General features: G+C 40.8%; 1 protein-coding gene across 1 annotated transcript; it reads right to left on the bottom strand.

Annotated features, from left to right (window-relative positions):
• Positions 1 to 3741: 3741 nt before the first annotated feature.
• CCDC62 (coiled-coil domain containing 62) lies at positions 3742 to 16473 on the bottom strand. The gene is made up of 11 exons (XM_069871369.1): positions 16413 to 16473; positions 15996 to 16170; positions 15279 to 15409; positions 14448 to 14549; positions 13960 to 14113; positions 13773 to 13874; positions 12556 to 12644; positions 11481 to 11581; positions 10137 to 10889; positions 6245 to 6422; positions 3742 to 5746 (listed from the first exon to the last, which is right to left on the bottom strand). The coding sequence occupies exons 1-11, from the start codon at positions 16446 to 16448 to the stop codon at positions 5594 to 5596; spliced, it is 1974 nt and encodes a 657-aa protein (XP_069727470.1). The 5' UTR covers positions 16449 to 16473; the 3' UTR covers positions 3742 to 5593.
• Between the last annotated feature and the right edge of the window lie 453 nt (positions 16474 to 16926).

Genomic DNA, 16926 nt, shown 5'->3' with positions numbered 1-16926 from the left:
ATGCTTCCAGAAATAAGGCAGCGGAATTTGATGCAGCTCAAGTTTGGATAGGAGCCCCAGAGCAGGTAGGTAATACAGCTGGTTCGTAAGCCACTTAGTGCGTGAATAAATTAACCCAAGTATTCCCCAGTTTTTTTAGCATGAGGGTGGGGACACCCTAGCGCAGTTTGCCCAGGGAATTGGTGGCTGCCCCATCCCTGGAGGGGTTCAAGGCCAGGTTGGATGGGGCTTTGAGCAACCTGATCCAGTGGGAGGTGTCCCTGCCCATGGCAGGGGTGGAACTGGATGGGCTTTCAGATCCCTTGCAACCCAAACCATTCTATGATTCCCCTTCTTCCCATTCCACAAAGCCAGGGCAGCCCCAACACAGATTCTTAGGACTCTACAGATCCTTGTTTCATCGCTGGAGCTCAGTTTTCTATATGGATTATGAAGCCAGCAGTAGAGGATTTTAAATGCACAAGGGGGTTCAGTGCATTCATCCACTAATGCTGAACACATTTACACCAGAAGGTGCAGCTCACACGAGGAAGCTGCACCAGTTTCCCTAGGGCTTGACCTAGGGTACAGTTGCTGAATAGCTTCAGCATTGAGCATTGTGTGAGATCTTGAGGATGGAGCCTGGAAAGTCTCTCTGCAGTGAGAGGAATCAAATGTGCTTGAAGGGTTTGGGGAAACTTGAAAAAAAAATAAATAAGAGAAGCATAGATTCTCTCTGTGGGTAATGCTTCCAGGCAGGGAGGGGCAAAGGTTGTAGGACAGCAGCTATGATCAGAATTGCTCGACTAATTTTGAAGCCATTAGTACACAAAGGACAGCAGTCTGTCATTTAGGTAATTAAAGAGAAAGCAAAAATTATATGAAGGAGTTAACAAGGGTACAAGTGTTGTATTTCCCTGCAATTAATTTTGTGGTAGTGGATAGAGCCAGCGACTCCCACCTCTAAGCTGCCCCCACACAGGAAGAACGCTGGCGCAGAGCTCAGCAATGTGGACTTGGAAAATGTGTCCCTAACATGACTGAGCAGCCCACTCGTATATTTGGCAGCTGGCGTCCTATAGCTCAGAGAACCCTCATAAATTAAATGCTAAATGTGTTGGACAGTGTGTTAAATAGGGAAGAAAGAGCCAGAAAAGGTATTTTTTAGCTTCTTTGATCTTTGAATTAAAAAATAAATTCAAATTGTGATAACAGAAATCATCTTGCCCAATAATCAAAGATAAAACCAGTTCTAATGCTAAAGAGCAGCTCAGATTAGGCTTGGCTTCTGCCAGAGCCCATACCCACACCTGATCTTGTTAAAGGTTTTGTTAGAATAAATAGCTCCTGACTGGGGAAGAGTTGTTTTGCCCATCTTGTGGGTGACAGCTCTCCAATTTCAACAATGTAGGAGGCAGTTCCTGGTTACACCACTAATTAGGAACTTCCTATAAACATTATTCATCTTTCTCTACAAGGCAAGAAAGTCCAGGACAAAAACAATAAACTAACACAAAAAAAATGAATGCTTGGCTGTGTCATATTCTATAAATATTTCTGAGCCTCCATAAAAAAAAAAGGTAAAAAAAAATAGTTCCTATGTCTGAACAATTACAGACTCCTTTTCTTAAAACGCAAGCTAGTATTTAACCTGAGCTCTCAGTTATAAAAATAGTTTTGTTAATCTTGGCATAATTCTATGTTTTATTTCAAGATAAAGTATATGCCCACATAGTCCCATCTTTTTGCCACTTGTGAGTCAAACACTCAGAGAACCATGGAAAAAAATTAGGTAATTTTCCATTGTAGCTGACGGGTTGATGATCTTCAGATCTCAAAATTAATTCCATAATAGAAACCTCATCCACTGCAGAAACTTACAGATTCTTATTAAAAGACAGGAAAATTTCCACTAACGTGCATTAAGGAAGCACGTTGGTGTCAATTTACTATATAAATTCTGACAGTGCAGACAGAATAAAATCATAAAATAAAAAATACAAAGAGCAGAAAGGTAAACAAGGCACAGAAACCCAAGTCTCAGGGACACCACTGGAGTGTTATGAAATAAAACCCTTCCAGTTTGTTTTGCAAAAAGGAGTGATCACTGTGCCCTCTGCCAGCCATTGAGTCACTGTTTACAAGCAGTGGCACACGCTGTGGTATCCAACACTGAATATATCCTTTTACTCATTGCTTTCCTCTTTTGCCTCTGCAACTCTTCCCCACCCAATCTTCCTCTAAAGGAAAAACAACTGAGTGATGAAAATGGCTAAATCCCTGTCAGCTAGTCAGGAAATTAAACTGATATTTATCAGTGCACCTGCCCTCAAATAATTTCAAAGCAATTAAGAAAAACCTCAACCCAATCAAATCAATTCTCTATAGGAAATTGCACAAACACTGGCTGTTTCTGGGCCTGCCATCAACTCTGCAAAAGCTGCTTTGGATTTAACCGATCACAGTGATTCATTGCCTTTTAGTAAATGAAGAAAATAAGAATTAGGCAGCAGCCAGTGACTTGCACAGTCACTAATTCTTGTCAGGGATCTACAGTGAATTGTGAGAACATTTGTTCCATCAGTTCTTTCTCACTTGAGGCAAATGAGATTATTTCTGTAGGCTAAGCGCATGCTTACTGCTTTGCTGTATCAGCATGGTGCTCAGCAGTTTGGGGGATTTGCTCTTGAAACTTTTTAACATCAGTAGTTTCAGGATGCAAGTCACAGCGCTGGCTTCAATCTATAAAACCTCCAGCTTCTGTTATCTTAGGGCTCTTTTTAGGAAAAGAATAGATCTCTACATAGGGACATTAGAGCAGAGAAGACACAGCATTCCAGCTACTCAGCATCCATTTCCTATGAGTGTCCCATTAGTGTGCACTAAGCAGACCCAACTTATTTGGAAAGAAGACTTAGTGTCTCCATCCTTAATGCAAAGCATTCCTGCAAAAACAGCAGTACATGAGGGTGCTACAAACCAGCCCCACTCCCCAGGGGCACAGAGGGTTTAGCTCCACCGGACAGAAGCAGTTCAGGGACTGTAGGCTGAATATACCAAGAGAGAAGAAAGGAGCGCCAGCTTCACATGGGACTGACAGCTTGAGAAATCCAGTGCCACAAAACTTCACACTTCAGCCTGCTGTGTAATAACTTCCCTTTGCAGACACGTGCTTGAGTTGTGTCAGCAGTGGAAGTTTTCTTGTTTTGTCGATTTTTCTCCCTGTTGTAGCTAGTTCTTACTCAGTTTCATGTGGTGTTCAGTGTTTTAACCATATCTGGTTACTCTTTTGTCCTCAGAACCAGACAACGTGGTGCCTATTGCAAGCATCCAATTCACATTAGCAGAACAAATAATCAGAGGGTGAGAAATTTCCTGAGTCGAAAAGAAGAAAACAATCTGCTATGGGCAAGGCTGCTTTTTATATTCTGAAACAGCTCTATTCAATACATTCTACTTTGGGAGCTCTGAGGCCAGGAACAATATGCTAAAACAGCCCTTGGCTGTGGCACTGAAAAACACTACCCAACCTCTTATTCAACAATGTTCATATCCTTGATCCTGTTATCTGTAACACGCAGAAGGATTGTAACTACAATAAGCAGCGCGCAGGTACTCAGGAATGGAGCTGAGGTCTGACTGCTCAGAGGATGAGGAATACACTTGAGAAAAGTTCAATTATTTGACTAAAGGAATTACTTGCTGCCTTAATATGTTTGGTGCTACAGTACTCTCCAGAGGTTTACTGGAAATGCATTCTGAGCAGTGCACTTAGAATCTTGTGCCAGGCTCATCTCAGAAGTCCACGGACATGTTTTATATTGCAGATGCATTTATAAAGAAGGAAACAAAAAAAAAACCCCACCACCAGCAAAAATATCAAGTTGAAAATATCTTCATACTCACAAAACATCATTGAGAAAAGAATGGAATTTTAGCATCTCTCTCTTCTGCAGCAGTAAACTTGGTTCTGTGAAGAACTTCTGCAAGTTCTGTTGTCTACATTGTAATGCAAAAACACTACATGGAAATCAAAGATCTCAGATAATAAAATTACAGAGCTGCCAGGTTCAAACTGGCAAGCAGCAAGGATATGCTTTTTAATTCCCCCTTCTTTTTGATAGGAAGGTTGGACTCGATGATCCGGTGGGTCTCTTCCAACCTGGTTATTCTATGATTCTATGATTCTCATCCCTCCCCCAAACAGGACACAGAATCCAAAAGGTACAAATTCTTACTGATGAAAATCTAAGGGTTATATTTGATACATCTTATATGCTCTAAAGCACAGTTTATAACAGCCTTGGGTAAACCTGGTTTTAAGTACTGATCAGTTGGCCTGCATAGATTAACTCAAACACGCTTGGCAAGTTTTCACCCAGAACCACTCTGGAAGTAGATCAAAGTTCTACAGATGTGGTTCAGAAGCTGCCCCCGCCAGTAAACACGAGCCTGCTTTACTCTCTGTCCAGTGAAGGAACCATTCTGAATGAGAAGCAAATTTCCAAGCTCAAAAATGCTTTACCAGGCTATAAAGCAGAGTCATGCTCGTTACTAAAGGGCAGCCGGTTTAGCTGAGCTGTGATGCGCCAGCCAGCGAGTAGGAGCCAGACAGCTGATGGGGCTGGGCAAGAGCCATAGGCAACCACTGTTTCATAGAGAGCTTTTCAGGAATCCCTCCTACAGGACAGTCTCTTTGCAAAAGACTACACTGCTGCTGTCTTTCCCACTGAATTAAATTCTGCAGATGAACTTCTGAACAAAATACCCTTTCAGTTTATGCAAATGCTAGCACACAACCTTTATACTCTGTCAGTCAGTGCCGGCACAGCTAGGGTTTTATGGTTCTGAATGTTATCAAAATTACTTTGTCTGTTACTGACAGTAATGTTGTTCTGGTCAAGTTCATCTAAGAATATAGAATGCAACATTTTGAGAGAGAGGTTTCAGCACACAGCCTCCTTATTAGGAGTCTCCTTTAAAACCAGAAGCCTAAATTCTCCCTTTGTGATACACATGAGCACGAGTTCACTCATTTCTAGTGCCGAGTGGTACGCTCTCCTTGTAAAACAAGGTAGAAATTCCTATGGATATTGACAAAAAAAAAAAAAGTACCCCCTTCTCCAATTACTCTTATTGCCCACATACTCAAGACAGAAATTCCCTATTCATGCTCATAAGATAAATTGCCATGGCAGCTATATACAGGTAATTTTCTTTGACCATATGAGTATGCTCTCTACAGTTACCTAAGCTGAGGATCTGGTTTAAATTCATGTACAAAGCTATTTTATATGTCACCTATTTCCTATATCGTCCTCCTTTCCACAAATACACCTAGCATAATAAGCCAGTTCTGAATGTAAGTCATACTTGTGCTTGCTTTTTTCTAGACCTCCTATAGCTTCCTCCAAAATTACTTTTTCCTTCCATGTGTTTAGACACATGACAAAGTCAAATCCTGTCATGACCTTGAGAAGCCATAAAGAATCGTATAAAAAAAAAAATCCAAGTACTTCATGCTAAGGCATGCAGGAATTCTCTCTTTAGTAGCACAAGTCAAGCATAAGGGAAAGGATGTTTGCAATCACTCTTCTCAGCCGCCTAAATGTAGTCATGAGAGAGCAATGTATACCCTATTAACGCTGCTGCTGCTTGGACTGCAGTGAGGGCTCGCGTGGAGGGAAGTGCTAAGCTCCAGATCAGCAACCATCTGTCGAGACTCAGCCAACGCATGCTGCAGCCTGCTTATGGGGAAACTGGTGTCCTAGACGAGACAGAAAGTGAGCCAAAGTTATAAAATGATATTTCTGGAATATGTCAAAGGATTATAACATACCAAGAATCATCGCTTTCACTTTGAAACATCTCTGTTCAAACTACCGCTATGTAACACTGCTCCAGACTGTCTAAATGTTGATATTTCTACCAAACACAGGGGTCTTTCTTAAAGGCAACTTTTTCTTTTAGCTTCTAATAACTGTGTCTAAGCATACTCAGATATTGTGCTTTACTGGCATTAACATATATCAGCCAGCACCTGTTATTCTAAAGCCTTTCATTTAAAAAGCTTATTGGTTTTTATCTCACTTATATTTATGCTGCCCAAAACACACTGAAAAAACATTTTACCACTTTTGCTTTACACCTGCTGTCTCAGATCTCAAGTTCCTAGTTCTTCCATGTCAGCAGACACTCGCTTTCCTGCCATCAGTTACAATTCCCCTTAAAATTAATGAAGTGCATTCTGCAATAAAATACTGACTTGGTCAACGGTAGCACAGCAGCATCTGTTTGTTTGCTTAGTCCCTGGAAGGTCATTGATCTCCAGAGGGAAGTCTTCATTGGAGCACTTCTCACATCTTCGAGGCCTCTCTCTTTTCTGGGTGGATGTCAAACAGGGAGAATCCAAGTGAAAAGAATTCAGATCCATATTTTCTTCACTGCTAAAAAAAAAAAAGAAGACATTGCCTAAAAGAGTATCGCCATCCTTTTTCAACTTCCAAAGGAAAGTCATGAGATGACATCTTGGTCTGGAGCCAAGAAAACCACCAAGCATGTGAGATTTACCCTGTTGCTCAGAGTGGTTTCCCATGTTTAACAGCTTCATTAGATCAGTTTCAGCCTCTGAGGGTAACACAGTTTGACATGCAACCAGTTTCAAGAACAGCTATGTTACCGTGTGCCTCAGAATCTATTTAACCTTGCAAAGAGCACACAACAGCAGTATCTACTTCCTCCCAATTCTTTCTTCTCTCATACCCAACACCTTTTTTTTTTTAAATCAACCACTACATAAATTAATATTTGTAGGTGTGTTTTTCACTGGAATTTCACAGTCTTTTTAAGTCATCATCTCACTTCAGAGATCACAGGAGAGCTTTCCCAAAGAGGCTTTATTTTATTTATTTTTAAACACAGCAGCAAACAGTAAAGTGTTGTTTGGGCAATCTGTGATTAAACCCAAAGCTCAGCTGCCTGACTGCTATTTCAGGGTAGAGCTGAAGCATCCAATCTAGTGGTGTACATCTTCCCCTAGGTTTTAAAGCAAAACAAAACTCCAGTTTAGCATTGGGTATATCTGCACATGTTCTACTTAGGCATATCTGAAAAGCAATTTAAAAAACAGTTAAAGCAATAAATCATACCCTTAACATTATTACTGTCAGAACCCCGACTCAGCCATGCCAAGCTTGCCTGAATACAAAAGCTCTTCAGCTCTTAACATGCGCATCAAAGGACAGAAACTGTTCTCTTACACATCTTTCCCGTGCTAAAAGTTAACTTCATTAGAGCCTACCCAAGACTAAAACAGTTCTTAATTTCAATTGCTTGAAACACAATTTTATCAAAAATGTACCAAATCCCTCACTCAGCTCCAGCACCAATTCATCACAAATTAAGACTCGAACTATAGTACGTTTGAAAGTGCCTTGTTCACCTGCTCTCACAGTCCAGGAACCCAGCAGCACCGCACCCTACCTGAGCCCTCTATCCCCATGCTCTGTTTTCACAAAGCCCTGAGTGCTGCCTGCAGCTCGTACGAAGACGCACCCTGATTTCTGCTGGCAGTTACAAGCTATGCAGTGAATTTCATTTTCAAGTGCTGATTTCCATTTCATCCAGTTTTAAAAAAGTAAATACAATAACAACCATCTCCCCAAATAAAATGTTAATAAATAAAATTTCAAAATATGCATATATTAAAGAATACCATCTTCAAAATTACAACATTCCATTAAATATTCTGTGGATACAACACAACCCCCACCTGGCAAGACTACAAAAAGATTTATTTTTAAATGACATTCAATCTAAGGCAAAGCCCTTGTTGAGAGATGCCAGCTCAGACCCATCTCCTGCAACTCATTTCACTTCTCTTGTAAAACACTGGGATCCAATAGGTTTGTGAGAGACGAGCTTCTGAACGAGGAATGGCTCTGGAGAGATGCGAGGGAATGGGCTGCAGCAGCCCAGAAGCAGGGGACATGAGGAGGTACAATGAACTTTGAGGAACTCATAGGTTAGGAGGGAGGGGGGGAACCACACAGTTTGATTTTGAGGCAGGGAGACAGCTCACAGAAGGGGTGGCTCAGTCCAGCAAGAGCGCACTGAACACGTAAACTGCTGACGCTCCATCTTTAAAACCAGAACGGAGATAAAAATCCAAAGGCAGCAAATGTTGGTCCAACATAAATGAAGTCACTAAGTCAGAGCACACAGAAACAATTCCTGCCCTACAGTTATTTCACAATCCCTCTTGCAGTTGGATAAGGTATTTTGACTGCGTTAATGGCTTTCTTGTTGGCTGTTCCAGAATTCAAGAACTCATGTCAAAAATATTTGCTGGCCTGACAGGGAGGTGCCAGCACCCTTCCCTGCACACAAAATACATCATCAGCACGATGAAGCCAGCAGTGGAAAACTGGAGCATCCAGATTCAAATCCCAGAAGGAACGTTGTGTTTGGTTTCTGTCATCAACGCCTTAACAAGAAGCCCACACTGAAGACTGCAATACTACAGCCTTCCTCCCATTTACGGGGTGAGAATTCATTCGGTGGCAAATCAGAGTCAGCAAAGGCTGGAGAGCAAGCAGGGATTTGCGCTGGGATAATCCATCTCCAGTTAGCAGAGCTCCTAGGACCAAATGCAGGCAACCAAGAAAACTTGATAGCTCAGCAGCAAATCCCAAACGGGCAGAGCAGCCTTCCCTGCTGAGGGATATCTGCTCTGTCTGTCAGCCTGGGCTGAATTTACTCCTTCTCCCCTAGAATCCCCTTAAGAGCAAGAAGAAGTGAAAGCAGTTACCAAGATTCAGCCTCAGAAGAGATTTGGAGGGACAGCAGTAGGTCATTTGTGCTGCTGGGGGAGCAGATAAGAAAGGTCAAGGTAGATGGAAAGGGGAATGGAATCTTTTTAATGATTTATAGATGCGGAAGCTAGATAGTCCACAAACAGAGTGAAGCTCAGCTGAGCTGACTGGGAATGTGCCGGGACAGCATTCTTTTGAAACGGCTGCCCATTCACCTTGTTTCTGAACAGGTTTCTCTCACTGCAGTAACCATTTCTATCATATTTTTGTTTTAAAAGCAACATCAGTATCTCAAATATTGCCATTCTTCCATAAAATTAACTTGTTTGGACAGTGGGCAGACTCGCTGGCTAAAATCCTTAGCGGGCTTAAAGAGCTGTTTATTTACCGTACTTGTCAAACTACCAGCTGAAAAGCTACTCCTTCTTCTCTTCTATGTTTAAAAGGCAGCTATGAAATCTCTCTAAAACTTCAGAAATCCTTCTAAAATAGAGCTGGAAAGTAATTTTTTGGAATAGAGGAACCAACACAAGTCCACAGAAAGTCACAGTACTGAATGCCCTTGCTTGTGCAGGCATAAAACTATTTCTATAAATGTGAAGGAGCATTTCTACCTTGGACACCTTCCAATACCACTAAGACACCTGAGTATTTTTCCAATACTTCTCAGCATTAGAAACCTCATTCTGTACATCTCCAAACACATATGCTTTTTCTTCCCCCAATCTAAACTCAGGGATCAAATCCCCTGCACAGAGATGCACTGGAGAGTGGACAGATTGCTGTCCCTTAAATCTTGCCATCTCATTTTCTTGCCCTGAGTGAGGAAAGCTGCCTGTGCGGAAGAGCTGTGTCCTACATTCTTGCCCAGCCACTGTGTGATTTCTCAACAGAAACAACACAGTCACTAGCACCACACAAAATCCAGGTTTGTTTCTTGCCTTATAGAAACACCATTACACAAGTCCAGCTCTGGTCAGAACATATTTTGCCCAACAGATGTACAAGCAAAATCTAGGATTTCAAAAAAATCAGGATTTTTTTAAATCTACATTTTTCTCAATGATTTTATTTGGCAAGTTACGTGCTATTGCAGCTTCTCCTACCCACACAACTCTTGGGGATAGGAGATGCGAAAAAATAAATGCATAAAAATAGAATCATGGTACCTTAGAGCTATTTTAAACTTATTTAAATTTACTGCTTTGCATGTGGGCGGACTAATTTTAAAACAGCAGTTACTTTAAACATCTCTTAAGATAACACAAATTATTGAGAACTTGTACACCTAAGTGTCTTATCAACTTGTACATATCAATTTCTTAAATGTAACAAGCACATAACCTTCTTGAGCTGGCACATTTCATCTCTTGTGCTGTCTTGAGACAGTTGAAATCTTTTCCATGCTGTATGGTTCCATCTCCTTTTATGGGTTTGAAAATCTTCCGCCATTCTTGATCCGATACTGGCTTCCACAGCACATCTTTTTTTATGATGAGGTCATCACTACATGAATCAGATTCAGACTTGTACGTTGCAACAGGAGTGTCTCTGCTTTTCTGGTCAAACAGAATTCCGGTTCTCTCTTGCCAAGTTTTATTTTCATTATCAGTTTTGTCAGCTATGACAGTGTTTTGGCTCAAAGTGCTTTGTGAATCTACACAAGAACTGAAGTTAAGGCAATGCTTGCATTCAGGTAAAGATGTCTCTAAGGTTTGTCGGTCTCTGCTCTCCACTCCATTCTCAGAAATTTCCTTGTTTCTCAATGGCCTTGTGTTGTTTGCCTCACACAACACTTTGCTGCCTAGCCGATCAGAGTTTGATGCAACATCCTGCTTTTCTTCTTCTTCTTCTGTAAGGACAGCCAAGACTTTCACAACTTTCTGACACTGGTTTAAGTATTTTGAGGTAGTTTCCTCCAAGTCTGATATATTCAGTAACAATCTGTTATCTACTTCACACGTCTCTGAGGTGTTTTTTCCCCTCCTTTTTGGAAACTCTGCAGTTCCACACTCCTCACGTATCCCACAGGTGCCCTCAGTCCAAACTGTGTCTATTTGGCTGTTAGTTTCAGGGGCAGAGAATGCCGTAGCTCTGCTACAATAGCATGATAAAGAAAATAGTCAGAAATACTGAAATTAAAGAGTATATATAACTGTACTCAAGGTTAAAGCTAGACATTAACCAGACACTGTAGCTATGGTTCTGCAGTAATTCATATACCAACAGAGAGCTGTAGCCAGCAAAAACACAACAGGAGTCTGCCCAGATTTGGCTGTTACTTTCCAAAAATCAGACTAAGAGTCCCCTCATGTTTTATATAGTGTGGTGATCCTGTCTGAAACTCCAGGGTGTGCACCAATTTCCTAGTCTGAAAGCAAAATAAACGCTGATTTTTAAACAAAATTAGTAGCAGGCCAGATTAACACCCCTCCCACCAGACTATTCAATTTTTAAAGAAGTCATTAACTGTCTGGCCTGCATACAAGACTTTATTCTGTGAACGATGCTCATGCTTTCTCCTGATCAAGTTAAAAAAGGTATCTGACACCTTCACCGGATGTTTGTGGCCGAGTCCAGCAAAGCCATCTTGACACAGCACACATCTCCCTCAGGATGTTAACTGTGGCTAAACAGTGAAGTCTCTCTCTGAGAGTTAACTACTCAGGGGGAAAAAAAAAATATTACCTCCTTTCATGTGCCATTTTTTCATGCTTTTGCCTTAATTCCTGAGAGCTCTCCAAGTTGACATGAAGAAATTGCAAGTCATGCAGCTGTTTTATGTAGATCTGTTTTAAAGATAGCAATGCATATTAGAGAAAGTCTAGAGTGCAGGAACCCTGTCATCGGGTACTAACACATCGGTTGCCTTCCAAAAATATCCTCAAATTGTTTTAATAAGCCAATACCTGTAGTGAAACTATTGTCAAAGCCTTCTATATCTAAGGAGCCATCTCCGCACATATTTCAGAAAATAATGTTTTGCAGCAATAAACGGTATTTCTATTAGAAGACTGCAGTGTTCATCTAAAATAGAATCACACTGAACCATATATACAACAGCATTATTATTTGAAATTTCATACATGTTGTTATTACGTTGTTCAAAGTTATGCTGATTTACAGGACACAATGATGGCATTTGGCTTTCACTGCAAGGGATTTTTGTAAAGCTAACATAGAAGACAGCACACTGACCAATTATTTGCAATAAAAAATAATTGACTGTGCCTTCAGAACCTCGGCGGAGCACAGGTGAAAACAGGGGGTTTAAGTTTATCTTGAAAAAGAGATCTTTCAGTACTACACCATGCTCCTTTATGCTGCAAGAGTTCACCTTGGGGATGTGTGTGAGGCAGCCTGCCCCACTCCCACTGCCTTTCACATGACTTCGAGCCTAGCACTGTCTGGCTAAACACACACACACCCCCAACAAACTGTTATCTCAACAGGGTGCCTCACTTTAGTCTTACGAGGGTTTTATTTGCTCATTGTAGGACCAAGTAAATAAAATTATACAAGAAAAGCTAGAAGCACATGTAAATACAAGGACTTGTACTGTGTTTTTTTAATTAAAAAAACCCAAACAAACCAAAAAAAAACCATTCTGTAGAGATCCCAGCAAGGCAGAAACAGCAAATGTTAATTTTTTTCTTAATTAAGAATAGCTAGATCTAACTATTTTATACTGTTCCATGCAGATCTTATGATACTGAAAAAGGCCTTCAATAATGTCAGTGTAGAAACACTATTAGGGTTGTACCTGTCGCAAACTTGACAGTTCTGCATCAGTCCGTGCTTGTTTAGACTTGGCAAACTGAAGAAGTTGATCCTTTGTCTTTGCTTTCTCAACTGTTTCAAAATATATGCAATTTTTTAATTACTTGAAGTAAATAGACACAAAGCAAGTACATTTATTAAGGTGCCTGTCTTTAGCAGTAGAAACTGGTACCTAAACAAAACAAAGGCGTTTTCTTATGGTCAACATGATCAGTTTTCCCTCTAAATACGAAAAGCACAAAACCTGTACAGTAACTAAAGAGAGTATTTTCCTCAGACCTTTCACCAGTACCTAGCTTTATTTTACGAGCAGCAATCTTCTCCTTCACTGACTGATTCATTTTACTTCATGTTAACATTTATCCACAGAAAGGAAATTCAGTAATTAATTCTAATTCATGTCTTGTACAGGGAAGTGCTGGGAAATACTTCCCCTTACTATTGTTTTTAAAATAATGAGACGTGGGATCAATATTTGGTAAAGGTAATGGTAGATAAAAAGTGATAGGTAAGTAAATCATCTTACAGCAGAGGACATCTGTGGTCACCTAATCGTGCAAGTTATATATTGCTTGTCTGTATAACTACTGTTGTACCATTAGTCTGCCTTTCTTACCCACTGCAGCACAGAAGAGCTCCTCTCTACCCAAAATCAAAGCAAAGATATCAACAGGCAGCAAGCTGCAACTCACCAAGCCCTGCACATTAAACCAGTCTAAACCAAAAACAAAAAAGCAAGCAAAAAAAAGTGAATTTGTAAACAGACTGCTTCCACACAAACAAACACCAGGGGGAGTGGATAGGCTGGTAATTTCATAAAGCCTAAGCTGTAGGCTTTGCATGTGGCTTCAGTAGGTCACCATTTTCTGTGCAAGCTATGTCAGAAGGGAGAATGCCACCCCCATTTATTGCATTAATACCAAAGTCTCAAAAACGTTCAAGAGAGAATCCTCTAAGCCATTTATTCCTCTATATGTAAACATGTTGGTGAGCTCTGTGCCTTTCCAAGATTTTATAAACTGTCCCTGCGGAAGCCCTAGATATTGCTTTCAGAGAAGAATCACACACAAAGGCATATACCTTTATTAAACTGCCAGAAAAGTAGATGATGTCTCCTTCACAGATACTAGCAAACTGTTATTGTCTAGAAGTCTGAGCTGTTGAAAGCTAAGGCGTGAAAAGCCAAGTGACCACACTTACCAGCAAGCGCAAGCTCTTGCCTCAAGCACTCATTTTCTTGTTTGAGGTGAAGAATTTCTTCCTGCTGCTTATTATTTTCTTTTGTCTTTTCATAGAGATCACCTTTAAAACAAAATGTCATATTTGTAAGAATGAGAAATAATCAGGCTGGTCTACACTTAATTAGGTGCCCAATATAAGCATTTACCTTTCAGCTTATTTGTTTCAAGTATCAGTTCTTTCAGTCTCAGTTCGAGGTCTTGCCTTTCTTTATTGAGAATTAATTCCTCTGTCTTTGCTGCACCCAATAAACTTTCCCGCTTTTTTAATTTAGATGTAGTTGTTTCAATTGTAAACTCATCCTGAAATAGGAAATGGAATGTATTCTTGATTACTGTTTTATCTAAATTTAGGAATTTTGACAAAACAACAGTACTTCTTACTGCAACAGTTACAGCTACTTCACAGATGCCCTTCTGAGCTCTTGAGGAAAAACACAAAAAACCAAAGCCAAGAAACAAGCTTGTTCATGAAAATAAACCAGTTTATTGTTCGCTGACCACTTTTCCCTTCTCAAACAAGTCTAAGCATTAAACAGCAGTAAGATCAACAGTGATTAAACCACTGTGGTCCAGTCACCAATAACTACACTGCAGTTTGATCACATTTACTGCCTAATGAGATGACAGATGTTACCTTCAGCTTAAGCACAGTAAGATGCTCCTGTTCTCCTGCTTGCAGCTGGTTGGTTTTAGCAGACAGTTCCAAAACTGAGCGGGGAAATCTCCGATTTTTCTCCTGGTGAACAGAAATAAGAATGTCAGATACTACATCAATGATCCAAAGTTACTATTTTCCCAGTAAATACATGCACAAGTTTATTTAAACATCACAGACAGCGACACTGAATTCTGAGCAAGCTGTGAGGATCTGAAGAAAAGAGGGCTACAGCAAAAATTCTTCCCCAATTCATTACAACCGAAGTTGCTTGCAAATCAAGGGTCTTAATATCCTGCTTGCCTTAAGTTAAGCTGATGAGATGAAAATGCACAATAATGCTTTACTGTATTGCATACAGGGGGAAAGTTATTGCAATAAAATGTGATTTGGCAATGATGTGTTAAAAAAATCTAGAACCCTTGAATACCTGTTATTTTCACATCCTCAAACTGTTTCCAGAACGTTACAGTTGATCAGAGTAATCAAAGCTGTAAGTAAAACTTTCTGGAACTTCCCAAGCAAGTACCAGTGCTTTTCTGCCTCTTTGGAGGCATGTCAGTTCTGAGCAGTGTCGCCCAAAACTAAGCAAACAAACAGCAAACTGTTACAAAAGCTTTTTTGCCCTTCCCCCCCCAAGCAATCAATTATACCTTAATCTAACCTTACTGTACTAAAGACACTTGCAAGTAACATGCAATATTTATTCACTCACAAATGCCACTGTCATTCTGTACATATTTGGGCTGCAAAACAGACCATTACTCAACTCCTGCCTCCTGAGACGGTCAGCACAGTTGTATCTGTTACCTTTTGAGACAGCTCTTTAAAGTTCTGCTGTGTATTTTCAGATGCTGTCTTACTGTCATTCTGCTGAGATTCTAAGAACTTTAACCTTTTGGTCAGTGATTTTATAATTTCGTTTCTCTTGTTCAGCTCATCTGAAAAGAAGGCAGACAAGGTATCTGTAAGATAACAACTCTGATACTGTCAAGCAATTTTTAAAATCTCAGACATAATTTAAGCAGTGTTTTAAAATTATGTGATTCAGAAATGGACGCTTTCATTGCACACTCTGAAACAGGATACTCAAGCTACCCAGGTCAGATGGAATACAAACTCTGTGGTGCCCTCTGTGCTACAGCTGTCAAACAGGAGAGTTCGGAGCTGCTAGGTGATCAGCTGGGTGGCTGGTGGATGTCAGAGCTATGCAGCAGAACCTCCAGGTACAGGGCTTTGCAGCACACCAGCATCTTCCTCTATATTTATCTCATCTAGATTTGTTTAAAGAATCCAGAGGTGCAATTAGCATATGCAAATGAGACTGAGCTATCTGATTATCATATCCCCTTCAAGATCAGGTTGCTTTAGTACCATTGTGGAAGTTTTGATCCCAAGAAGACAACCAAATTTAAGGCTGAAAGCTAGGAACAGTTCCTTACATGATGCAAAACTGTTACTGAGGGGTCTGAGACCTGGATGTACTGAGAAGAACAGGGTCTCATTCTTTATACACATAATACTTACTCTGTAATAAGTTGCATTGCTCTGATAAAGTCAGTATTTTTTGCCGATCATCTTCCCAGGATCGAAGCTGTCTCCGATGCACTGCAACCATGTCACTGAGCTCCTTATCACGATCTTTCAGTTCCGCAATTAAAAGCTGGAGCTCTTGCCTCTGGCTCTCAGTGGTGCTAAGTTTCTGTAACAGGTAACACACGGACACATTTAAACATGAAGAAGCAGTGACAAATTCTCTGATAATAAACTCGGGGGGTTAATTTAAGTAAAAATATTTTTATATTATGAACAGAGACTGTTTTAAAAACATTCCTCCTGCTTGTGGTACCACTTGTGGTCCTTGACTGAAGCCGTTAGCAGTGGAATGAGTACTTTGATGTTAGAAATAGAGCACTGGCTTTTCACTGTCCTTTCATTTTTTACCTGGGGAGAAGCAGACGGTGACAATGATGAATCCATAGGGGCTGGGGACCTGAGCGCTGTATTAGCAGACACCGGTCACTCGTTGTGACTGCAGCATTCAGCTCGGAGCTGCCCCACATTTAAGCACCGCTGGCTCATCGCTGAGTCCCTGCGGGAGACAGAAGGTAAACGGTGAGGCTGACAGCAGCAGGACCCCAGCCGCCCCCCACCAGCCGTTGAGTGCCCGCCCCGGGACGGTTAAGCAGAAGCTCCGCCTCCCGCGGGTTCGAGCCCCGCACCCGGCGGGTGGAGGAGCCTGGGAACACGTGAGAATTAATAATGTTAATAGGAGACGAGTGAAAACTCTTCTGGATGTTGAGGAACGTCATAACTACCTCGCTCAGCTTTTAAACGGAACAACTACAGTGACAGACATACCTCATTACAGACACCGTTCTAACTAAACCATCAGTTTACAGAAAAATAACACAGAGAAAAAGAACTTTAAGGGCAGAGCACAGAGTGTGCAATGCAT

The sequence above is a fragment of the Phaenicophaeus curvirostris genome, chromosome 17 (genome assembly GCF_032191515.1).
Source record: "Phaenicophaeus curvirostris isolate KB17595 chromosome 17, BPBGC_Pcur_1.0, whole genome shotgun sequence".
NCBI lineage: Eukaryota > Metazoa > Chordata > Aves > Cuculiformes > Cuculidae > Phaenicophaeus > Phaenicophaeus curvirostris.
This window is presented reverse-complemented; position numbering and strand designations above follow the sequence as displayed.